This window comes from Poecilia formosa, unplaced genomic scaffold (genome assembly GCF_000485575.1).
Source record: "Poecilia formosa unplaced genomic scaffold, Poecilia_formosa-5.1.2 Scaffold201, whole genome shotgun sequence".
NCBI lineage: Eukaryota > Metazoa > Chordata > Actinopteri > Cyprinodontiformes > Poeciliidae > Poecilia > Poecilia formosa.
The window spans coordinates 1,156,176-1,181,785 of NW_006800140.1; the positions used below are offsets into that span (position 1 = coordinate 1,156,176).

At 38.4% G+C, this 25,610-nt stretch overlaps 1 protein-coding gene across 1 annotated transcript in view; it reads right to left on the minus strand.

Annotated features, from left to right (window-relative positions):
- btaf1 (BTAF1 RNA polymerase II, B-TFIID transcription factor-associated) overlaps window positions 1–21,726 on the minus strand; it is a 29,480-nt gene extending 7,754 nt beyond the window's left edge. Inside the window, exons 1-26 of the mRNA XM_007566954.2 lie at window positions 21,707–21,726; window positions 20,279–20,402; window positions 18,983–19,097; window positions 18,058–18,201; window positions 16,653–16,852; window positions 14,702–14,835; window positions 14,449–14,578; window positions 14,306–14,374; window positions 13,682–13,771; window positions 13,499–13,594; window positions 12,531–12,707; window positions 12,270–12,410; window positions 10,057–10,181; window positions 9,822–9,942; window positions 9,133–9,237; window positions 8,336–8,485; window positions 6,751–6,893; window positions 6,495–6,669; window positions 5,649–5,852; window positions 4,125–4,545; window positions 2,646–2,830; window positions 2,410–2,566; window positions 2,090–2,199; window positions 1,490–1,691; window positions 378–526; window positions 142–294 (exon numbers count right to left, since the gene is read on the minus strand). Coding sequence (XP_007567016.1) covers window positions 142–294; window positions 378–526; window positions 1,490–1,691; window positions 2,090–2,199; window positions 2,410–2,566; window positions 2,646–2,830; window positions 4,125–4,545; window positions 5,649–5,852; window positions 6,495–6,669; window positions 6,751–6,893; window positions 8,336–8,485; window positions 9,133–9,237; window positions 9,822–9,942; window positions 10,057–10,181; window positions 12,270–12,410; window positions 12,531–12,707; window positions 13,499–13,594; window positions 13,682–13,771; window positions 14,306–14,374; window positions 14,449–14,578; window positions 14,702–14,835; window positions 16,653–16,852; window positions 18,058–18,201; window positions 18,983–19,097; window positions 20,279–20,402; window positions 21,707–21,726 — 3,840 coding nt within the window. The remainder of the gene's footprint in view (window positions 1–141; window positions 295–377; window positions 527–1,489; window positions 1,692–2,089; window positions 2,200–2,409; window positions 2,567–2,645; window positions 2,831–4,124; window positions 4,546–5,648; window positions 5,853–6,494; window positions 6,670–6,750; window positions 6,894–8,335; window positions 8,486–9,132; window positions 9,238–9,821; window positions 9,943–10,056; window positions 10,182–12,269; window positions 12,411–12,530; window positions 12,708–13,498; window positions 13,595–13,681; window positions 13,772–14,305; window positions 14,375–14,448; window positions 14,579–14,701; window positions 14,836–16,652; window positions 16,853–18,057; window positions 18,202–18,982; window positions 19,098–20,278; window positions 20,403–21,706) is intronic.
- Window positions 21,727–25,610: the final 3,884 nt, after the last annotated feature.

Here is a 25,610-nt window from a genome sequence, read left to right on the forward strand (position 1 = left end):
CTGAACACTGTCCGTTTTATTTCTTATCTAAGTGAGTAAGAAATCACTTTTTTCCTGTTTTTACTTTTTATTTTATATTTGTATTCATTTCAAACCATTTCAGTTTTCATCTGCTGCTCAGACGGCTGGCCAACAGCTCACCTGCTGGTACTTCCTGAGCTCGGCTTTAATCGGCACGGGGATCTTATAGTTCTCCAACTTCCTGCCATCCAGCAGCTGCTCCAGAAACTGACGCTCTCTCGCTTTCTGCTGGATCAAGTCGGCCGACATGGCCGGCGGGTCTGGTATTCCTGCCTGCAGATCGATGAAGTAATGTCATAGTTTTCAGTTCTTTTGCCAACAGTAAATATTTAAACTGATAAAACGGGAGAACAAACCTCTAGAGGCAGCAGGCGGATTAACGTAGCGAAGCACTGAGTGGCCATAAAACGAATGCTGTCACTGGGGTCGCTCATGCGGCCCAGAACGGGAACGACCAGCAGCACGATGTAGGGAACGATGTCGACGTCCAGCTGCTCCATCACACCTGGAGCGCGTTGGTTAAGGGAACAAACGTTTCCGAAACAAACGTCAACAGTGCGATTAAAGGTTGGTGTGAATCCGATTTTATTGATTAATCCAATGTTTGTTTTATTTTTGAAGAATCTGGACTTTTTTCACCAATGTTAGGTTTCCATAGTTCAGAGTGATGTCAGCGCACCATGGCGGCCATCTTGTTTGATAAGAGTGTTTGACAGCTTCCATTTATGTGGACAAAGATTTTTTTATTATTTAAGACGAAGTTAAAATAAAAAGAATAAAGTCAGATTACCACCAGAGTAACATCGTGACATCAGTGTGTCACAGTAAATTTTTCTGGACGATAAATTGCCCCAGAAGTTATCGCGATAAACGATAAAATTGTTTAGAGGAAAGTTTTAAGTAACATAAATGAATATAAATAAACTTAAAATTTTAATGAACATTTAAAAAGAAAGACATTTTAAATATCCAAAATAAATAGAACTAATTATAAAGTCTCTGTAAACAAAATTGTCCAACAAACAAAGGACAATTTTGAGAGCAAAGCAGCAGACTGAAGACTTTTCTCATCCAATTTTTGGTAGAAAGACAGAAAAAAAATCATGCAAATGTAAATTATTGAGCTCATTTTAATGACCATGTCATTAACTGATTTATGGCTTATTGTGACAGGCCTATGTTTAATTTTAAGACATGCATCTGGTAAAATTGTGTCTTTATTCTGCTAATATTATGACTATATTCTCATAATTAAACAAAAATCCTGAGTCTGGCCCTGATGCTTCGCAATCCATCTTATGATGATTGGAATAAAACCAACTTTCTGAAAATATTTATAATTTAATTATTGGGAAAAAAATGTTAAAAAATTTAAATATTGATTAAAATCGAATCAGGTATGAAAAGGTTTTTATTTTAGTAAGCAGGGGTTGTTATAAATGTGGTTGATGGATAAACTGAAGGATACAAGCCAGCGCTTCGATGGCGCCCTCCTGCTTCGTGCAGTCGTCGATAGCAGCTAACCAGTGGAGCACAGACTCCAGGAAACTGTTCATGGTCTCCAGTGTGGCTATCTTACTGAGCACGCCCACGCAGCGCGCGGCCATGTGCCGCACCGCCGTGTACGGGTGCTGCAGGCATGTAAACAAATGAGGTAGGTGTTCCAGTAACTAGGAGGAACAAGAGAGGAGAGGTGAGTGTTTGGAGATATTTGGGTCAAAAACAGCAGCATGTAACTGGGATTGCAGGCAGGTTCTGACTACAGCCTGTTCTCTCTTTAACCGGTTAATGATGGTTCTGGTTGGGCTGTAGATCCACAGGCCGGATCAATGAATCCAGTCTGCTTCCTGGTGGACGGCACGCTTCTGCTAATGCGCCAATTTCTTACTTGGCGCTTTTTCCAACTTTGAAAACATTCAGCGCACTTAGTTCCACTTAATTCATTTTTGTGACTTTTTTGCTAATTTTCTGTTGAGTTAAAGTTTTGGGAAGAACCGGTTAAAGCGCAGAAGGGGCTCGGTAGCATCACGAAGCCACTACAGGAGAGAGAATGAACCATCGGTCTTACCAAAGGTCGAAGTTCGGCCGCCATGGCTCCAGCCATGACTTCCAGAACTTGCAGAGAGTGGACCAATTCCTGAGCTGCCGCATCGCCTCTCTCCAGCTGGGCCTGCCTGTCTAAAACACACGCAGGACACACACACACTGGTTCAGAAGCACAAATACTGAAACAACCTGGAGAGTTTACTGCTGAAAACTGGACAAAACAAAACAGAGAATTCACTTCCTGAAGGCCTAAAATCTGGAACTTGCATTATTATGAAGTTACCAACATATTACTAATATATAAGTTTATTGCAATAACTCTATTGCAAATGGCCGACGTACCGATGCAGAAGTTCTCCTTGGCGACCGCCTTCAACGGGCCCACCGTGTTTTCCCAGAGGTACGGCAGACTCCTGTTGAGGTCCACACCAAAGTGCTTAGCAACGGTCGTTAGGGCAAACTCCGCTCCCCGTCTTTGAACAAGAAATTGCTTCTTGCTCTTTAAGAAGAAGAGAAAAAAAACTGTTCACAGGGAATCTGCTGCCGATGGGTGTGAGGAAACGTGCGTCCATCTTTACCTCGTCGTTATCGGAGCTTATCGTGCTGCCAGGAGGAAGCTCCATCACCGGGGCTTTTGGCGCCTTCGGTGTCGGACCTCTTTTGCTTGTAATTGCAAACGCGGCCCGTTGGTGGCGGTACAGAGTGATGATGCCCTGGGTTTTGTTCACTACGTGATGCATGCCATCTCTTTCCAGCCCACCTCCTTAGACATTGAGACAAGGAAATGCTGCACGTTAAAGCTGAAGTACGTAACTTTTATAAAAAAACGATATTTATGAGACATTTAATCTCTGATAATCTCCCAGTGCCAACTAGAAATAACCAATCAATGAGTCTCTTGGATGCCAGAAAAAATGTTTTGTTCAGATAGTCTGAATGCTGCATTTGGGATTAGACAAATGTTAGCGACAGAAGGGGAATCAATAAAAATTTGCAGAGGTTTGGTTTTTGTTTTATTCATTTGTTAAAGATACAAAATTCAGATGAAGAAAATTAAATATAGATATGCGACTCTGGAAAATAAGATTGAAGAAAACTGTTTGTGTGTGGAAATGAAATTGGGGTTTTTTTGTGTTTTTTTCCTCTTTTTGTTAGTCTTCTTATCCGTTTGGTCATTTACTTCTGATCTAAATGTTTGAATCAAATGTTTATTCATTTACGCACCATTAGAACCCAGGCAAACTTGGACTGTATGTGTGTGAATTATCTCTCTATTATTAAGAATATAACAAATGTATTACTATTCAAATAAAAAATGTTTTAAAAAAGAACTAATCATATCCAGGAGGTGGGTCTTAGCGCTGTCAATCATCCTCCATGTGGCGCTGATCTCTGCAGAACTTGTTGTGAATGCTAAGACTAGTTAGCATAGCCACTAATGACAGCAGATAAGCAGTTTTCCTGTAACCATGTACATGAGGATGATTGACAGCACTAAGCTCCTCCTCCTGGCTCTGATTGGTTGATTCTGGTCAGGAGCAGACAGCAATAGGAAGGGGGATGTGGAAGAGATCGATATTTTCCCAGATTATCTGGTTCATATTAACCCTTCCAGCCCGTCAGTGACAACACAGCCAAATTTTCAGTACCGTAACTCCGCCACACTTTGCGCTATCAGAAAAATTCAAACGTTTTCTGAAAGGGGAGACGTTGCGCAGCTGATATCTGGTTGTTGAAGTAATTTCACTCCCACCGTAGCAGGGAGTGAAATTAATCTGAGGGGCATGCTTTTAATAGACGGTAAATTGCATAAATAACTTTCTAGATATTGAGCGTTCCAGTTATGAAAAAAAATGGACAAATATATTTACTCACAGAATGTTTGAAGAACTTTGTACAATTAAAATAAGCAAAAATATCCAACTGGAGATTTGAAACTATGATTGAAAGGGTTAAACTGTTGTAAGATGGTGACAGTTTTAACAAAAACATGTTCTTTATAAAGGTCCCATACTGCAGCTTTAATGTTCTGATTATTGTAGTTGATCTCTCCAAACCTTTAGCCTGTTCCTGCGCTGTGGGTACGGGACAAGCGGACGAGGGCGTGGCCGAGGGGTCCATGCACGCCGAAGCGCAGAGGTTTTTGATGATCTTTGGGTTGGGGCACGGCGAGCGTACGGCGCACTGCTGCAGCAGCTTGGCTATGAACGAAGCGGCGTAACTCTGGATCAGGGTGTTCTCCTCCTTCTTGACCGTCTCCATGAGCGGCCGCACCAGAGGGTTGAGCTTGTCGGGAAGCACTTCCAGGTTGATGGCGGCGCAGGCGGTGAACATGTGGACGCGCAGATGCAGCTGCTGCCACTCCGTGTTGGTCTCCATCACCGTAGACTGGGCTTGCTGTCGTTTGCTCTCCAGCGCCAGCCACTGCTTGGACTTCACGTTCAGACCTGCCGTCGTCTCAGTGAAGATGGTGGTAACCTAGGCAACGAGAAAGACGAAGTTTTATTTTCACAGAGACAAACTGGATTAATGTAGCACTTTCTATCCACAAAACAGAGTTAACATGATTATCAAAGCTAACTGAGCTGCTTGGCTAATCTATTTGGTTAGCACCTTCATACATTGGAAATTTAAGAGATTTGCAGGAAAATTAGTAATAAAAAAACCCCCATAAAACATAAAACCAAACATCAAAAAGGAAAAGAATCATTAGCATAAAAGCTTAACAAAAATGGCTACAACAGTGTCACACCGTTAGCTTGTAGCTTTAGCATAACTAGCATGTGGCATCATTTGACATTTCCAAGCCTCATAGACAGACCAACTGGGAATAAGGCTTTTGGTTTTAACTTGTCAGCTAAAGATACACGTCAAAAACTGATTTATTTTCATCTGATGATAGAAATGAAGCTTTTTTTCTGTCTTGTCTCGCCGTGTTAGCAGAGCTTCAACCGTACAGCAGCTGCTCATTGGAGAATGAAGGAGTTGAGTTTGTTATAGCGGCGCTGCTGCCAGAAGAAATTCAACTGCAATTTGTGCAAATAAGAATGGATCATTTGATACAAAATTTTATGCAAATTAGTATCTTTTAGTATTGATTATAATGAGATATGAGTCACTTTGACAATCCTCCTAAGCCATGTGGCAAAGGCCATTTTTCTGCAATGAGCAAAAGAAAATTCTGACCCTCACACACATAATGATATTTTTAAACACCCTCAGCAGCATATTTAAAAAGAGGAAGATGTTAAATAAAAAATGGAGCCTTGAGGAACATGAGGCATGATTTTTTTTTTTTTTGCCCAAATTTGTAATCACAAAAATAACTCCAGTCTGCAGAAATCTGAACTACTTTACAACAAAACCAGAACATTTTATTACTTCTGTTTTCAGGGCTTGTGGAAAATTACCGGAGTGAAGAGAAGAATTAATATCTGGAATATTTCAGACACAAAACAGCAAAAGCTTAGTGATTTTATAATGACTAACTGAATGTTTTCCAACTCCTGATGAACTGTGTGTAATTTGGTTAAGGAGTCTCTCAGGTTTCTGCATGAAGGAGACGTTAAATGCAGGTTTACCAGTTCGTTGGCTTGGTCTATGGTGAAAACGCTGCTGTTGAGGCGATCTTGAAGGTCTATGTGAACTTCAGCGAGCAACGAAATGAGCTGCTTGCATTCGTTCTGCATGCGCGTGAAAGGAATGGCGATCTCGTCGTAGTACAGCTGCTCGGTGAGGACGGCCAGAAGCCGCGGCTGCACCATGGACGACACTATCTGGCAATCCTGGGAAGATTCAGACACAGTTTGAGGTCAAGTCTAACTGGCTCCAATCAATCAAGTTCGACCAATAAAGTTTATTTGTATAGCACAAAGTGCTTTACATCATAAAAACAAAGTTTAAGAACATGCAGTCAACAACTGAAGGATTACATTTTGTCAAATGCTGTCGTCACACATCGAAATGTTGATTAATGTTTTATTTATTATGGTTCAAAAGCAACTCTAAACAGGTGGGTTTTTAGTCTAGATTTAAAGGAACTCTGTGTTTCGGCTGTTTTCAGTTTTCTGGAAGTTTGTTCCCTGCAAAAACACAAAATCTTACCAAGTATTTTTTGTCTAGTTTCTGGTGCAAATATCTTAATTCAAGTTTACTAAGACATTTGAACTAAAAACAAGTCTAAAAATACTTGGTAAGATTTGGTGTTTTTGCAGTGTTCCAGCTTTGTGGTGCAGAGAAGCTGAATGCTGAGGTTGTTAAAACAGCAGCAGATCTTTAACCCGATCAGTGATTTATAAACTAACAGTATTTCAAAGTCTGTTCTCTGAGCTACTGGGAGCCGGAGGAAAGACCTAAAAGTTGGCATGATGTGCTGCATGTTCCTGGTTTTAGTCTGAATCAGCTGCTCTGAAATGCTGGACATTTACCTTCTGCAGTGCAGCCCACTCACAGAGAACCAGAGCCACAGCTATCCGTTGCAGGGCTGATTTGGAGTTGAGGTGGAAGAGCAACAGCTGGCCCAAAGACTCGGCTGGCCGGATCTCCTGGGATGCGCCGTTAAGCTGAGGGTCACAGATGCACCTACACAGAGCTCCCAGCAACCTAACATAGAACAACATGAATAACTAAGAAGAAATAGTCAAAAGTCAATCTGATGATCCAAATAAAGCTTTTAAAACGTACCTGGCGGCCATGAGTCTGGCACGGACCACCACGTAATCCCTGGTCAACGGATCGTCTGCTACAGTCTCAGCCCCGGCGATGTACTGCTGGACCGTTTCCTTCACCTGATTGTTTCCTAGCCGAGCCTTTGCTCCAGTCTTATCCTGAAGCATCAATATAAATACACAGCTTTACCTTACAGAATAAATAAAAAACTACATCAGGCCACAAATGTTGAGGATGAACTTTCAGAAGCATACACTTATGATCTTAAAAAAGATTTGTGTTTTCAAAGTTTACTGAATGTTTAGGGTTAGGGTTACCCTAACCCTATGCATTACTGCAATAAATAAAGGTTTAAAGGAGGGGGTACCATTATGATGTAATCCTATATACCGTATTTTCCGTATTATAAGGCACATTGAACGTGATTTGTTCCGTACTCTACAAATGTGGATGTGTAATAATAAACATCTGGTCCCAGAGTACTTTATATCGTAGGCTGCCCCAGTCATTGTTTCACTCACAGTGTTGGTGTTGCGATATTGTGCCCAACTGCATTCTGGGTAACACAGACCAACCGACACACTGCCGCCGCAGTCTCTGTCTCTCCCCCCGGCTTTAAATGTATAGGGGCTGGTCCCTTGGTAACCCTAGCCAAAGCACCACGGATGAATGTCTAAAGCCACTTTGTTGACATAAAGAATGTCAACAAAACAGTCCGACTCTGGTCGGCGAGGAGAGCCTTCCTGGGCCGGGGCGTGGCCGGACGATGGTCACCCTTCTCCGTTCGCGCACTGCATGTTGGTGGAGAACCTGGTGCTAAATGACCTGCAGACGACCTGATTATAGACGGTCGGTAGGTAGATAGGTCAGTCAAACTTTATTAACAAACCAGCGTTCTGACAGCTATCCCAGCATGCACCACGCGCTTCTTCTTCTACGGGTGAAAATGAAGTCGGCGGCTGCTTACTGTAGTTGCTAGACCTGTTGTGGCTCAATATTGGTCCATATACAAGGTGCACCGTATTATAAGGTGCACCGTATTATAAGGTGCACCGTCAGCCTTTGAGGAAATTGAAGGTTTTTAGGTGCGCCTTATAGTGCGGAAAATACGGTAATAAATAAGTTATCAGTAAATCTTCAGTCAACTTTCAGATTCTTGATTAATGCAGTATATTCATTTATAGGCAAGAGTATCACCAACATTAGCTGTAGTAGTAAGACTGAAGCCATGTTGTTGAATTATTTCACACACACAAAAACTAATTAGAAAAACACACACCAGTTCTATGAACATTACAAGTTGATGTTTTCAGACCGGCTGGAATCATTTTAAACTGGCAGCTCCTTTGGTTTGAATACACAGACCACATTTCCCATTCAATTCAAGTAATTTGTTTGTCACCTAGCAACCACTGAAGTTTATTGCTGCACCTTCAGGTCAAACATATCAACCTTAGTCCCAATAAATAAATCACCATCATCTGATTTTTTAGAAATGGCCAGAAACTCTCCCAAATATCCAGCACAAGGAATGAATCACGTCCGCCCACAGCTCTGTGTAGGAGACAGATGGAAGGAGAGCAGATGAAAAGCGCGTTACCTTGGAGCGGGCCTTCACCTCCAGCAGCATGTTCAGGTCTATGGGGATGTGAGAGGCCTGCATCATCAGGCAGAGCCAGGCACCCATCCAAGGACAGCTGGCTGCCACCACGAACTGCTGGGGGACCTGAGACAGCAGCTCCATCCACACCTGCACACAGGTCACATAATGGTACTTCCAGAACCAAACCTCTATGCTTTAAAACCGATTCTCAAATTCAGGCATCAGTACTTTCAATATTTAATGCTGCGTTTACAACAAACGCGTTTCGCGAATCAAAAACATGTTGGAAGTTGGAAGCTTGTGCAAATTGCTCTAGACGCACTTTGGGAGGAGCCGTTGTTTTCTGTTGCTGGTCTGTTTGTACAATGGCGGATGAAATTGAGAGAGTGACACCAAAATATTACGTAGTGATCAAAACAGAGGCTCAGACGTCTTTGCTGAACATTTTGTGTTCAGTTTCTACTGATCAAACAACAATTACGACAATAACAGCACGATGCGCAGTTTCTCCTTGTTACTTTGAACAGCAGCAAATGAAATATTGAGATTATCTGGGTTTTATTTACTGAAATCAACAGGATGTTGTCGTTGGGCGATGGTTTGAATTTACCAGATGATTCAGAGGTGTTGCGAGCTTTACAGGCAAATTAAGAGTTCAATTCATTTTTACCAGCTTCAGTTTTAATCAGTATGGATTAGAAGAGATATCAGGGGTATTGAAAAATCCTCACTGCACATGTTAAATATATTTCTTTTCTGAAAAGAAGAGTACGTCTTTAGCTATTGCAGCTAACCTTCTGAATGAGCTCCAGTATTTCGTCGTTGCTCTCCAGTATGCAGGACTGGAAGATGTGCCGCAACATATCTTGTAAAATGGGGTTTATCCAAATCGCACAACTCTGAAGGGACAGAAAAGGGAAAAAAATAATGTTATCAATAACTTATCAAATCATTCTATTTTAACTCTAGTGGGCTGTTTTACATTTACATCCCTTTTTCTGATTAGGGCTGAACTAGCCATTTCATTATTAATACATTTTTCTATTATTAATCAATTAGTATAGTAGATTCATCTGATGAAAATGAAAAAATGGACACAGTTTGCAGCTTTTTCATTTAACCATGTAAGCCGTTTTTATACATTAACAAGCAATTTAATAACTTATTTCTTTAAATAAAATAAACATTTTATTGCCTAAAATGCAGCAACATGTCAATCATTTGTAGAAAAGGATGCAGCTGCAGATAAACAAAAAAATAAAATAATTCAGTAGATCTGGGTAGAAAATATTTACAGATGAATTTATTTTTTTATGTTAAATGCAAACTTTATATATTATTTATATATTTTTAGCTTCATAACTGCTCTGGTATGTTTTCACTTCAGCAAATGACTTTCTTTAGGCTGCATGTTCCAGTTAACGATTAATCGATCCATCATGATTAATCAGTTCTAGTTCTGATAGTTTGTGGATGCAGTTACCTCGTCAGCTTTAGACAGCAGCGTGAAAAGCGTTTCCAGCGCCGCCTTTCTTACGGATGATATGGTGTGTCTTAAAAACGGCCAGACGCGAGGAACCAGGACAGTCAGTGACTGCTCCATGCTGCAGCAAAAACAGGAAATAATAGACTGTTTTAATAGAAACCAAGCAGGGAGGGATGAACTGATCACAAGCCAACAGTCGGCTGTATTTGAGACGCCGATATGAGAAGCTGACCTGCACTGCCGGACGTGAGGAAAGGTCAGCAGCAAAGACAGCAGCGTCATAATGCTGTTGGTGGAAGCGGTGAGGTCGTCCAGGTCCAGGAGTGCATCCCATAGTGTGTTTACAATAAAAGGAACCTGCATGACAGCAGCGGTGCATCAAAACATCACAAAGACTAATGCTACCAGGGCCTTCAGCTCAGACCCTGCTGGGACAAATGGCTGCAGGTGAAATGCAGCTTTACGACGCTCTGCTCTGAGCCAGGATGATGATGATGATGTCACTTCATGGCTTTGACTTGCTTCTCCATCACTGTTAGCCTTTCTACCATAAAGTAGATCTTATTGAGAAATTGTCCTACAAATATTTGGGATTTGGTTGGATGAAAGCTGAAAGTTCACTTGGGATGAAAATGTCTTAAATGAGGAAAAAAAAATAGCAAACTTCATTTTTTAGCATTTATTATGGTGACATTTCTTTTGCCTTGTTCACACAGCAAGATAATTAAGCAGATTTTCCAGTAATGACGATCTTAAGGATGTTTTGATTATCATGATAGCTGTAGTGTTAAGAGCAGCACTGCCTTAACACACTTTTACTCAAGTAAAGTAATAAGTAGCCATTTAAGAATATTACTCGGGAGGGGGGGGAGTATTTGGTAAAAAGGCGGACAAATTGTAAAGTAACTGATCAAAACGTCAATAATTTAATATTTAAAAATTAAACAGACCAAAATGTAAAGCTGTGTGGAAATTTTGGTATTTTACAGATCAAAATGAAAATTATTCATATAGACATTATAAAATAGAAAAATAAGAGAAAAGAAACATTTTTGCATATGAATTTCTTTAAGTGTAAGAAATTCACTGAAATAAATTCTGGAGACGTTTTGCTTAAAACAAGTTTATTCATTCAGTGAAGTATATCTAGAAATTTTAATCCAGAGTAGCGATACTTCATAATAAAATTACTTCAGTAAAAATACAGCGCAGTAAAAATACTCTAGTACATTTTTTTCTAAATCGTTGCTAAGGTAAATGCAACTAGTTACTATCCCAGTCTGGTTGAGACTGATCTAGTTTGCCTGGAAGGACATCAGGACTGATCTGATCTCAAATTGGAGAAATTTATTCAGCATGTTGGATTGTTTTGGTATCACAACACGTGGAAAGGAAGCGAAACGGAAACATGGAGGGGAATATAAATCACAGACGACAAAACGACTGCCAAGGCAAACCAGAAAGTCCGTCAGACGTCAGAGGCGTCTTTTTGTTTCGTTTTCCCCTCAGTTAAAAATAGTCCACAAACTATCGCCGTCGCTTCTTCCTCGTCGGACATGTTTGTTTACTCTGAACTCGTGTTTTGTGAAATTTCCAGTCAGAGGTTTGAATGTTGGCGAGTGAAAACTGTCCGTGTGGCTCATTGCCACAAACTGTACGGCCAAACCTGTTAGATCTACGATCAGGTTTGAAAATAAACAACCTTAAAATCCAAGGCATTCATTAAAGCTGAGAGTTGTTTTCTTTCACTCTTACTCTTAAACGGGAACTTGCACCTGCTTCACTTTGACGATTTATTTCTTCATGTACTTTTACATTCTTGTCAAACGTCTTGCAACATCGTTCCTTTTTTGGTGAAAAAGATCTTTGGACTTCCTGGCTAAATGTTCATCTTGGTTTGTTTTTTTTTGGTTGGGTATATTTTTAGTGCAGCTGCTTAAAATTTCTCTGTTGTTTGAGATAAAACCTCAAACTTTCATCGCTTTTGAACAGCAAGTCTAAAAACCCGATTTTAGAGAATAAACCACAGATGCTCCAGTTGTGTAAGAGCTGTTCATCTCTTTCAAACATCACTACCGGAAAAGATTGTGCACAGTTTAACAGAAATGGTGCAATTCTGCATTTGCAATTATAACCCAACAGCTCTAAATTAATGGCTTTACAGCTAAAAGGACGTCTGCTCAAATTTACGAGCATGCCGAGTTAATTATTGAAGTTAGAGACTGAATATGTAAAATTAAAGGACTTAAGATTTCATCACATCTATAGTTTGCATCCAGGAATATGGTGGGAATAACTACTCAATGCTCAAATGAGTCCTAAATTTAGAAATCAATCAATAAATATTTACACCCAGTAGAACAGCAAACAACAAGGGGATGCAGTCTGCAGAGGAATGAGGTGATTTGTTGTTTTTCTCTGTACAACTGCAGACAAGAGGACTACCTTGTTGGGCAGGAGCTGGACCAACCCTTCCACCACTGGGATGAGAGCAGCAGCAGCCACCGCCCTGACATCATCATCCAGGTCCTGCAGACCTTCGGTTATCGCAGGCAGCACCAGGGGAAGCAGGACGGAGATCAGGTCCTGGAAACACGAGGAGAAAACAGAACAGAATATAAAAAGGTATGAAAACAGAAGGCCTGCTGGTAGATTCATGTTATGCACAAGCAAAGGAATCACAGAAAATAAAAAAAGCTTTGGTACCTGTCGGACAGCCAAGGCATATTTGATCCCCAACAGGCCTCCATGCCGGACCTCCCACTGGTCCTCCTTCAGCAGCTTCAGCAGGACGTCCACCGTCATGGCAACGCTGTTTTCACTCATGTGAAGAAGAGCGACGCCGAGCGTCTGGGCGCACGTCTCTCTGACTGGAGCCACCACCTGCACAGACGCGCCAAAACAAGCAAACACGACGAGCTGCACGTCAGCAGGTGAACACGGCGAAAACACAACATCTTACCAAGATATGTTGGTCTAGTTTCTAGAGAAAATAAATTAATACGAGGCAAAACTAACCTTTTAACAAGACATAAAAGTTCTAGTTTTACTGATGGATTATTTAACTTATTTTTCCCATGCTATAAGTAGAAAAATCTGCTAAAGGAACAAGTATTTTTTTGTCAATATTAAGGCATTATTAACTAAAAAAAAACTCCCATATTTTACTGAAAAGTTACTGTTTCAAGTGGACTAAGAAATTTGCATTATCCCCGTCATGATAACAAATTTTGCTGGATAATAAATTGCCCCAGAAGTTATTGCAATAAGCGACAATATTGTTGTTTTGAAACCAATTTTAAGAACTGAAATGGTAACGGCAAGATGAAAACGCAAAAACACATTTTCATAAATCCATAAGCTTTAAATTCTAATTAACATTTAGGACTGGAACAGAAAGACATTTTAAATATCTCAAACAAAATAAGTTGAATTATAAAGTCTCCGCACTGTCCTTCAAAAACGGCATTGGTTAAATTTAATGCACCGGACTGAAGACCATCATCCAGTTTTTGGTAGAAAAGAGAGAAAAGAGAAAAACGAAAATGATGCAAATGGAAATTATTGAGCTTGTTTTAGTTAATAATGCAATTATCATAGCAACAAGCCTAATTTCCACTACAAACTAGATCAAAACTAATATTTATTGTTTTTGCAGAGCATGAAACGATTACCTCATCAGATACAAAGTCCCCAAAGCGGTCCAAAGCAAACACACAGAGGAGCCGGATGACCAGATCCTCGATCCACTCCTGATGCTGTCGCGACATCTGATCCAAAACAAAAATCACTAATAATGTAACTATTTTCTGTTTGGGAGGGAGAAAATAAAAGCTTCATGTCAGATTAAAACTCACCTGTTCTGCAGTGCTTCCAACCAGCTTCCCACCACCAGAACCATGAGACTTCAGGATTTCTCTGAGGCCTGTGCCCGCACCGTGACGAACCTGACAACCACACAAAACAACTTCTTATTTTAAAGTCGCATTTAAAACCAATTTTAAGTTAGAAATAGATTTTTCTTCTTAGTTCTACTAAAATACCTTTCTAAGTTTTCACACTACTTGCAGTTCCTCTTTTTGCTGTTACAGCTGCGCAATTTTGTGCATTTATTTTGGGAATCTATGAGATGCTGCACGTTTGTCAAGGCTTTTTGCATAAATGTAAAAAATGATAAGTGTAGTCCCATATAAAGAATATTCAGACATCAACTAAACTACTCTGAAGAAAAACAAAAAAACATGTTTTACATGTGAGTTTTGCATGAAGCTGAAAGATGTTGATTTTGCTCATCTGATGTTTTCATGCTCAGTGATATTCTCCAAAAAGCTGCAGATAACCGGTTCTACTTTAATTAGAGTAAAGGAAACTAAATATAAAACACTGCATCACTTTCCTTCCATTTGACCATTTTTATCACACAACATACTGAAGTTCAGAAACTGTAACTTTCTACATGTTAAAACCTTTTCAAACTTTACCTCCCACGACGGGTTGAAGAGGTCGTTACAAAGCTCTTCACAGAAGCTCTCCAACGGCCACTCGTGTGACTGAAAACAAAGTATTTAAACGTCACATTTAGAGTAAAGAGTTAGGATTCATAAAGGTGTTTATCCTTTCATACCTCCTCTAAAACACCAGAGTTGTCTGGAACGTTGTCAATTAAGACCTTATGTTCTGTTGCCGGCTGGTCGATTACGACGTTGGTCGTTTTCCTCCGTTTCTCCTCAGGTTCACCTTCTACGCTGTCATTGCTAACATTGAATAAAGTAGTACAGACGCTCATCACCAGCTGGGTAAAATCTTAAATGAAATACACCCACAGAGGTGTGTTGTGGATCAACAGAACAGAAGCATGAATGTGCGGCTAATCCCACCTCTTCTCGTTAGGATCCACGTCTCTGGATTTTTGTTTTGCCACGAGTTTAGCCAATCTTTTGGCTTTGTTTTTCTGACGGCTGCTCATGCCGGGCCGGAACTCCGAGTCGATCAATTCAGCAGCTTGAATAGTCTGAAACCCCCACAGAAAACAAAACAAAAAATGTGCTGGATGTTAGAACATAAGCAGAAAACGATAAAAGAACAATGATTTCATGACTGGTTTACAACTGAATTATGTGCCACTGATATTATGGGTGGTTTAATGTTTATGTTGCTCTACTAAAAAAATTAAAAATGCTGGTAAAGATGACCAAGTTTAAAAGAAATACAGCAGATGCCTGCTTTTTTCTCTTAATTGAAACTCCAAATTCTTTACTGAAAACTATTCATGGGTTTATTTGGTAAAGAAAATCAAAATTATTTGAAAGAAAATGCAGCTGGAGAAGCTACTTGCCAAACTATTGGCTGGCAGAGATGAGGAAAACTGGATTTATCTTCGGCAGTAGAGCTAAGATGATTTCCATTGCGCACATTAATGCATATTATGGTATATTTGATGTTTGAATGATTAAAATGGATAGATTTAAGCAGATTTAAGTCCTCAACTCCTGCGGATGCAGGAGGCCCACTATATTTTCATCATGTGTGAGAAAGTAAATAATGAGTAAATATAGAAACAGCTGGTAAAGATTGACTTTGAAAATATGCAAATTAGCAGCACATAAAATTAGAAAAAATGCCCTGATGGCAAAATCATCACATGGACTCAGACAGATAATATATCTCGACCTTAAAGAGCAGCTTGAAATAAACATTTCATGCAGTATTTCCAGTGTCAGGTATTCCTGCTTTGCATATCAATAATATATTTGGCTGGTTGGATGGAAACCAAATGCCCTCAACGCTCACGTAGGAGACATTGTGTGATAAAAAAAAAAATAAAGCCAAGTTTCTGGAGAAATTTGAGTTAATTACAATCTCAATACTGTTTCTTCAATTTTCAGGAATGGCATCACGAGGCGCATTTCAGGCGATTTGAAGAGCTTCGAGTGTCCTGTGCTGAAGTTGGAAAATCTGAAGTTTCGCTGCTCAACACGGAGCGTCAACCAATCAGAAAGAATCTGCTATGTGGCGTAGCGGTGCATTTTCCGACGGGACCTCAGAAAAACAAAAACAAAAAAATCTATGGAGGATAAACCAATTGTCTCGTCCTATAATCAAGATATGACTGCAGAAACGGGAATAGAAAAGACCTTGCTTGGAAGAGGATCAGCGAGGAAGTTGGAATGTCAAGTAACTTATAACTTTTACCATTTGAAAATATTTCCCCTCATTTGAGATATACAAATCTGTCCAGCAAAAACGATGAATAGACATTAATTTAGACAAAATTTTCAGGAGACAGTGGAAGAGTTTGAGGGACACGTATGCCAAGGGACAAAAATGCAGCTGGAGAAGCTACTTGCTTCTCCAGCTGCAAACTTTTGGGTTTGTTCTTTGTCAGGGGGAAACCTGACACCAGAGTCCAAGTCCTGAAAGCAGAAGGACTGTGAGAAGTCAGATGAAAAGAGTTTTCTTGGTCTGTTGTGTGAAAAGACAGATTCTTTATTGCTGCCTGGTGAGATTTTGACGAGTCTTTAGCAAAATGTCGAGTGTCTGTATACAAAGTGCACAAGAGTCGAACTTGAAGCGTCGGATTGTTTCTGACGCACAAAAGGAGTTCATTGTGAACGCAGAAGCTGAGAGGTTCTATGATTTTCCAAAAACCAATTCTTGTTCTGAGCCATTAAGAAGAAGATTAACTCCAAGACAGTTTTATTAAGAACTCACTGCAGAATTAACAGTATGACCTGCAGTGTAGTTGACCAATAAATAAAATAATTAAAAAGCATTCTATGTGAAGGTTCCAAATGGGTCAAATGATCTACATTTGACCCAAACACTGACCACGTGGTTGCGGGAGCTGCAGCCAGCTGTAGCTCTGGATCCTTGAGCTTTAAAGGCGCTGGGATGGCAGGAATAGTCCAGGTCCTCGTCGTTGAACAGCTCGTCTGTGTCCATTCCTATCGCAGCTCCCATGTCCAGACCCAGCTTCTTCTGGAGCAGCTTCCTCTGACGAGCCAGACGTTCCTTAGGATCCATCTCACCTGACAGATTTTAAAGAAACGATGAGACTGTTGGTGTGTGAACAATGGATCGTTCAGAAGGAACACCATGGATGCAGTTAATGTCTACCTGAAGGTTTTCTACAGGAAATGTGATCCAAAGGAAACGGTAGATGACTGAACAAAATTAAACTCTTCTCTCCTTTTTTTCCCAACTTTCTGTTTTTCCCCCATTACAGAGCATCTTTTTTATTATTATTTCATTTACTTAAAGTTTAAATTTAACATGTTGACAAAAGCTTTGAATGAAAATCAATAGTTTGAAGAAAAAATATAGAAATACACATTTAAACTTAGCCTGTCGCAATACGCAATTAATCAATCAATCACGTGATAAAAATGTACTTGATCATTTCCACTCTGATGTAATTTTGTTTAGAGACAAAATATTTTTTTATGGTTTCAGTTTCCTGTTTTTATTTTTGTTTTATTTATTGTTTTTGGTTGTTGTGTTTTATTTCAAATATCTTCCAGTTCCAGTGTTGAGTGCAAAATTAAAGAGAGAGAAGAGCCACTTTGTATTTTTATGCCATTATCAATGTATTACTTCAAAATTATCAAAAAATTACAATTTTATCGTTTATCGCAATAATTTCTGGAACAATAACAAAATTGGTTATTGTGACAGGAACACAAAACCCTTTAGGCAAAGTGTAAATATAAAAGTCATAAATTGCTTTATAATAAATCATTATCTTTGTATTAATGCAGCACTGCTGAATCATAGTGAAAGCTGTAACGCTCCACCTGAAGATAAATTGTTTATCTGAAGATAAATTGTTTATCTGAAGATAAATTGTTTATCTGAAGATAAATTGAAGATAAATTGTTTAGTGACGGTGTCACTAAACAATTTAGTGACACTGTCAAACAGGACACATAAAAAAACAAACCCCCAAAAAACCGAAACAACCAGCAGACAAGAAGGAAAAGCAAAAGGTTCGGTACGAGATAGGAGCAGCTTTTCCTATTCAAATCACATTCAAACGCAGCAGAGGGCCCGGTTGGTCACTGACAGATAAAAAACGATCGTTTTCTCTACAGGAATGGTGTCACATTTCAGAAAACAAACGTTTAAGATTAAGATTAAAAAAGGAAAAACAGGACAGGCGTGGCTTTAGGAAAGGAAAACCAAGATGAAAACGGCACATGAAACTCAGAGCAGTTACCAACATGTTTGTACAAACCAGTTTTGTCTTCCTGCAGCTCAAACTCGGCTCCTGCGGATCCGAGCAGCGACGCTCCATGCCTGAGCAGGCGGGAGATGTCAAAATGGTAAAAATTTAACCGGTCACAGGACGAGTCCTCCGGAGACAGGTTGTCACGGGACTCTAGAGGGAAGCAAAGAGTCCAGAAACCACAACGGCTTCATAAACACCTGGAAATGTTTAGATTAACGCTTTGGAAATGACAAACGGTTTGTTGTATAGCAGGGGTGTTGAACTCATTTTCATTTTGGGCCAAATCAAAAATCTGAATGCTCCTAAAGGGCCGGTTGTGACAGAATGCATTGATAAAACCCAGTAAACTGTTAAAATATCAATAAATAGCTGTTTGTTTCAGCATTCAGTAAGAGTTTCTTTAAATTAAATAATATAATTGAACATCTTTTCACACTGGTCAGTCCATCTGGGATTTTGTGACTTTTTGTGTTTTTCCCAATCCAAATCACAGATTTTGTGGTGCTATTTTAGAAATACGTTTAAGGAATCTTTACAATATTCGTGCTAATGTGCGATGTTAAACACACATCAATACAGCACAGTCATAGTCTGTGCCGCATCGATCACAAACTATGACTTGACATCAAGTGAGGTTGAGACTTGGACCCAAAGTTTCTGGCCAATTTTGAGAGAAATTTGCAGTAAAAATCTGCAAAAATGTGAGAATCTGTTGATTTTGTGTGAGTTTTGCAGATTTGTGACTTATTGATGTAATTTGGAGTCTCGAAGGCCACATAAGACTCAAACAAATTAAATTTGTGATCAACAAACTGGCTGTACTGCTGCACCACCATTTTCCAACTACACCATTGGTTACCGTGACATGTGCATTAACTACGTACATGAAAATCAAATGGTGTTATTCTGAATCATATGGTTGAATTCTCACCTTCCTTTGGCTTCGGAGCCGGGTTCCACTCAGGAATATTTTTCACAATGGCTTCCACAGCTTGGCCGGCTGCAATTCGAGTGTCCCAGCTGGGACTCCGTAGATAGGTAAGCACCTTGGGACAATAATTTAAATTAATTTAGTACCAACATAAAAAGCATGTACAGTGTCTTGCTACACACATTTTTTTTTACTCTTTTTCTAGTTAAAAATAGCAGATTAAAATCTATTTTATTGGGATTTTAGCTTGTTAGCCAACATATCTGCAACAGTTGCAATAAGAAGCATTTAAAAAGTGGTGCATAATTATGAAATGTAATCAAAATTACATACTGCTTAAATAAAAAGTAAAAAAAAAAGTGTGGTGTTGCTTTCTGCCCGCCCTCATCCTGAGACCACAAAATTTTGTGCAACCAATCGCATCCAGAAGTTACCTAATCAGTAAGAGAGTGTAATTTAATCTCTGGATATATCCGGCTGTTCTGCGGAGACTTTAGCGGTTTGTTTGAGAACATTAGTGAACAAACGGCATCATGAAGACCCGGGAACACAGCAGACAGCTTAAGGATAAAGCTGTGAAGCAGCTTAAAGCAGAATTAGGTTACAAAACAAAATATAACATTTTGAAAAGGTCATTCCATCACCTAAAGATGGACATACTGGACAAATAAAAACCTACCAAGACACATGCAGTGTTTGTTTTCTGTTCTGACAAACAGGAAAGTGATATTTTTAAATTGCACACAAGCTAAAAATATTTTCATATTCTAATTCTGCATGTTTCTGCCAGTAAGCCTTCAAAAAATGTTAAAGGATATGCTATTGAGTAATTTTCTTAGTATCAAACGTAGTTGAAATGCTGAAAATTGAGAAACTATTGCAAAATTTGAAAAACTGATGATTACAGATGCTCTAAATCTAGTGGTCTGAGCTTTAGCTGTTGATGGGCAACAATTTTAAGATCTACATATAAAAACCTGACACTTTCTACATTTTTTTGTTTTTGTCATTTATTTTTTTAGCAATATATTTTTTCCCCTCTTCCACTTCAACTATCCTCTACTTTGTGTTGGTCTATTCCTTAAAATCTTAGTGCAGTTTGTGGTTTTAACATAACAAAAATATGAACAAGTTCAAGTCATACTGATACTTTCACAAGGAACTGTAATGACATCAGCCATAAAGAGATGATGGCAAAAACTCTAATCTGCTCAGGAGGATTGCACAATATTGAAAAATACATCCTGTAGTCACCAGAATACTAGTTTATCTACACATGAATTAGAAAATCCTCACCTTTGACAGGAGGTTGTTGAGTTCATGTGGGTGAAGTTTCACCACTTCTCCAAGCTGCTGGGCTGCTGCCTTCCTGGTTACTGGGGTGGTTCCAGTGTCGAGCAAGATAAACAAACGGTCAAGTCTAGGAGAAGTTAGCAAGATAAGAATCCAGATCAATAAACCGTTAAAGGCTGCAAACATGCATGTTCCATCAGCGAGTTTGTGACTTCGCTGATGCTTCCCTGGCGATTATTACTTCCTAAAACAGATTTTTATTTTCCTGTAGCAGGTTACAGTTTTAGTAAAATTACATATATTATCCTTTTCTCATCCAATTTCTATTTGCATAGTTTTGATGCAAGTAAATTGTGTTTAATTCAAATGAAGATGACTAGAATGCATTATATCAACCAAAAGTACACAGATATTAATACTAGAGGAAAACTAAAACAAATCAAGGATTAGAAATATTTTGAAATTGCAAAGTTCATTTTAAGATATACAAATAAAATGAGAAACGTAAGATCCATGCTACAGTTTCTATTAAAACTGGATTATTTTTTTTAACTCTGTTCCACAATTAATTTAGTCTTTGCTCTAAAAATTGAATGAAGACTTTTACATTTGAAGGCAGAAAACCCCCAATTTCTCTACATTAATAAACCTTTGAGCTAAGACATTTATTGTAGCTCTAAAACAGCACATCAAGATCAATTTAAAAAAGGCTAATTTATGAAACACTTTCTACCAAAATGTCTCATTTTTAAGTAAGAAGCTCTATCAAAAGTTATAATATTGTGTTTTTTCCCAGATATAGGTTGTTTAAATATGCAGTGCTTTTAGAAATGCTGCCAGCACACACACTACTGCAAATGTACAGCAGTAACAAAGTGGATTTAAACAGGTTATAACAGCTTTGGTGCTCCACTGTGCACATATCGTTTTCTATAGGTAGATACTTTTACTTCTGTCATATGCAAAAGAGTACAATAAAAAAAAAATAAACAGAGGTGAATACTTAAACCAGAACAAGTTAGGCAACTGTAACAACGTCACCATTAAATGGGCTTAGATTAGTTTTTAAATACGTCGTATAACAACCCTTCGGTTACAAATGTGGGGATAAATTAATTAATGAGCGTGTGCTGCGTTTGCAAATCCCATTTAATCACCCAACTTCATAACAACAGTTCTTGTAATACTAAACAACATAAACCCACGTCAGGACAGAAATCAAGTCCAATAAACGTTTGCCACCAGTTGTGAATTTCAGTAAAGTGATCAAATCGTTTGGAACCAAATTGAGGTAACAAGAGTACCGGTTTAGTCGGCCATCGCCACGCTATTCCGCTGCCAATTTAAAGCTAGCAAGCGTTAGCACACCTGCTAGCTAATTGTTAAGAAAACTCGGTCGAACATAACAGATGCGGTACAGGGACAACTTACCTTGATACAGCCATGATCATTTGTTACAGGAGCTTCAACTTCCCACATTCAGCATTGGTTGTATTCCTTCTTTTCTTTGAGGGTTCCAAAACGGTAGAGGATAGTGGGCGAAGTCATTAGCTAGTTAGCTGCTAACTAAGGCCCTGCTGGGGCTGTGCGATCCTCAGCAGCCCAACGGTTCACGAAGACTCGGAGCTCTCACAACCATGTCTTCAAAGCCGTCCCTGCTGTCCTTATACTTTATATTTCCACAAAATACAGCCTAACGTCGCCAAGCAAAAGCTCAGTTTATCCTTCAGAACTCGTCGCGGATAAATATTTTAACCTAATAAGGATTAGAGAGTTATTTTGTTGCACACTGAGGACGACCAAGAAGACTGTTTTTATATGAGGAGCCATCTTGCATTTATTCCTTCCTCCATGGCAGGCGAGGGCTGATTGGCTACAAGCGTTTGGGAGAGCCAATCAGAATGCGTGTTAAAAGAAGAAAAGAATATATGTCAAAAAGAGAAAGAAAACACTTCATACTTTTTTCTTCCTAAGCGTGGAGCAGCGTGTACGTTTCCACTCTCCACGCATGCATTCGCTACAAAACTGCGTTAGCAGTTTTTGTGTATGTATAATTACAAATAGTCATCATTATATGACATAAAAAATTACTTTAAATTAACAATATTTATTATATATGTATATATTTTTAAATCACGCTCTTTTAAAACATTTACTGAAATGCCTACCTATTAAGACTTGAACTGGCCATGGTCCTGAAATAATTTAAAACGATCAGCCATGTTTTTTCTGTAAACTCACTAATATGTAGTTCACCTTTTGGACAAGTCATTTTTTCTTTGTACTTTTCTAGATATTTTTTTCTTTGATAAATCGTCATGAATTCAAGATAAAATCTAACCACCGATGAATAAGCATCCGTGTACACATCCGTCTGACATCATATAAGGGGACTTCTCAGAAACCTTTTCAGAAAGCCTTTTGTATTTCACATTTATTTCAAAATCAAATATGCTTTATTATTCCCAGATGGAATCTAAAAGTTGCTTTAACTCATATTGTGAATTTTTCTTCTAAGAGTTGTTGTAGATGCTGACCAATTTAAGATTTTACCCACCTTTAACAGTCTGTATTTACAAGAAATTTAAGGAATCCTCTGACTGAAGACACTTTTATTTATAAGAGTCAAATAGAGATAATGTCAATAATTTTATTTATTTTACAGGTATTCCATTGTAGTCCACAGAACAGAGGAATCCTTTTTATGTCTTTGGAGAATATATTTTTGATTTAAAAAAAAAATCATCTTTACAAATTTATTTGAGAGTGATGAAGAAACATGTATATTCAGTGAACAGAAGCTGCACTTTTTGGTTTTATACAATTTAATGAGTTAAAATGATATTTTAGAGTTTAATATTAGAAGACATCAACAGAATTTATAATTATTTTAAAATATACTCATTGTTTTCCCTAAATCTGTGATATGATTATGATATTTTGCATCAGCTGAATATGTGGAAAGCATTTACAGTTTCTTTTGCAGCAAAACTATTTTTAGCCACCTTTTACAATTCTGTCAATTTCTCTGTTTGAGCTCTCCCAAAGGCAACACTTTGAACGTTTTTCCTCTTCATGATGTGAGTGTTTTCAAATTGTTGCCATGTCAACCAGGCTTTTCTTGGTTTCAGTCCTTTTAGCTGCAGTTTCAGATCTGCAAATCCTCCGAAGTATTAAGATTCACTGCAGGAACATTCAGTCCAACAGAACAGAGTTCCTGCGGTCTGAAAGGATTTTATCACATTACGAACATCCTGTCTGTATTCGGCATTTTTGCTTATGAAACATTGTTATGCAATCTCTAAAATGAGCTCAGGGCAGGGTAGTTTGGATTAAAACAGCATGTGTCCACACATGTAAATGTCAGTAAATACTATTTAATTTCATCTACTCCAAATGTGTCCTTTTTTGTATTTTTGATTTGTTATCAAACTTTTTGTGACACTCTTTTAAACACCACAGTCACAAACAGATTTGTCTTTTTTCATTCTGTGTCTCTTCAGTCTAATTTAGTTAAATGCATTGCAGCTTATTTATGTAGGACCAATTCATAATTAGTAGCATCTCAAGGTTTTGTGTCAGCTGAATAAAATTCACATGAATTCAATCAAGTCAGTCAAAAAGAATATAGTAAGAGAACAAAAACAAATATACACAGAAATTCTACACAAGCAATCAGAACGAGTTAAAAACAGAGAAAACATAAAGTCAGTGACGGCATTAAATAAATATTTCACACGTGAAATAATTATTTTCTAATATACTTTGATTTTAATTTTTGTTTCCATCTGACCTCCGACATCCACTCAAAAAGAACAAATCTAAAGTTTTGTTGTTTTTGTAATTCTTTTATAGCAGCCATAAACTAAACAAGGTATAAAAACAAACTGATATATTGTTTATGTTTTGATTTTTTCCATTCTTTAGCTCTGGATACGACATGTTGCTTTAAGATCTTTATTGCTGCTTCATGTTGTCAGCTATTCTAATTAAGTCTTTCTGAAAATAGTGAAATTAAAGCAAAGACTAAACCAACAATGTGGTAATTTAACATGACAGGCAACCATAGTTTGGGTTTTGATTCCTTTTTTCCCCTTGATAAAATGAATCATTACTTGAAAGCTGCTACTTGTATCTATTTACATTTTTGTCTGATATTTATCATATAACCAAGTAGAAACCTTTCTGATTCTTGTTCTGAGATTAAATCAGGGAAAACAAGGAGAATACAGGCAATTATTATATTTTGATTTATTTCAATATATTTTTTATATTATTGTTCTGGTCATTTTTTTGTTCATATTTGACCTAAGAGTGTGTTTTGTTTTTTCTCTTTAAAGTTCATGCCACCATGGCCTGCTGTTTTGTGGGTCCAGAGTTGAAACCAGAAAAATATTTTCTGGGTTTTATTTTTTGCTGATAATGAAAGGCACAACCATGCAGGACTCATGTTATTATAGATTTAGTTAAAAAAGCTCTGGTTGTTTTTGCTCACGCAGAGAAACAGATGGGTGAGTGGGCTGCTGGGTTTTTCCACACAGAACAACGGGGCAGAAATAAAAAATTAAGAGGAAGTCACTGACTGTCGTTATTTTTTTTACTTCCTCACTCCTGAATCTTCTCTGGTAATTATCTGGTGATCACAATATATTTATATTTCAGGTCAAAGTTTAACATTTTGATAAATTTTTGCAGGACTTAAACCTAATCATTTCACAAGGTTGAAGCATACAAACTATTCCTCCTCTGTTCTTGATATTTACAGGGTTTCTGTAGCATTTAGATCTGGAAACTCAAAAAAAGGATGTTTTGTTTTTTTCCTGACCATATTTTTGGTTAAGTTTCCCTACTAATAGAGCGAAAGTTGACCCATTTTCTGTTTTTCCTTAGATACCACCTGACTTTTATTAAAAATGTCGCCGTATTGTATTTTTGCTGACTTGGTTTTGTTCTGACTGGAAAACAAATTAACGATTTGGAACGGCCCAGCCAGAGTCCTGACATGAACCCAACAAAGAATCAATGGAGGAAGCTAAAGATTAGATAAGAAGGCCTTCTAACTTCAGACAATGCAAAAACAAAAACTCTTACCAAGTATTTTTGGTCCAGTGTAGTGCAAATATCTCACTATACTTGAAATAAGCCAAAACTAACTTACAAGTAACTTTATAGTAATGTATAGAGGCTTGTTTTAAGTAAATAACTCCTTAATATTGATGAAAAAGTGCTAGTTCTATTGGCGCCGTTACCTAGCAACGCCAGCCAAGCTTAGCCCGTGCCTTAGCAACAGCCAAGCCCAGCCCGTCACCTAGCAACGCCTGCCAAGCCCAGCCCG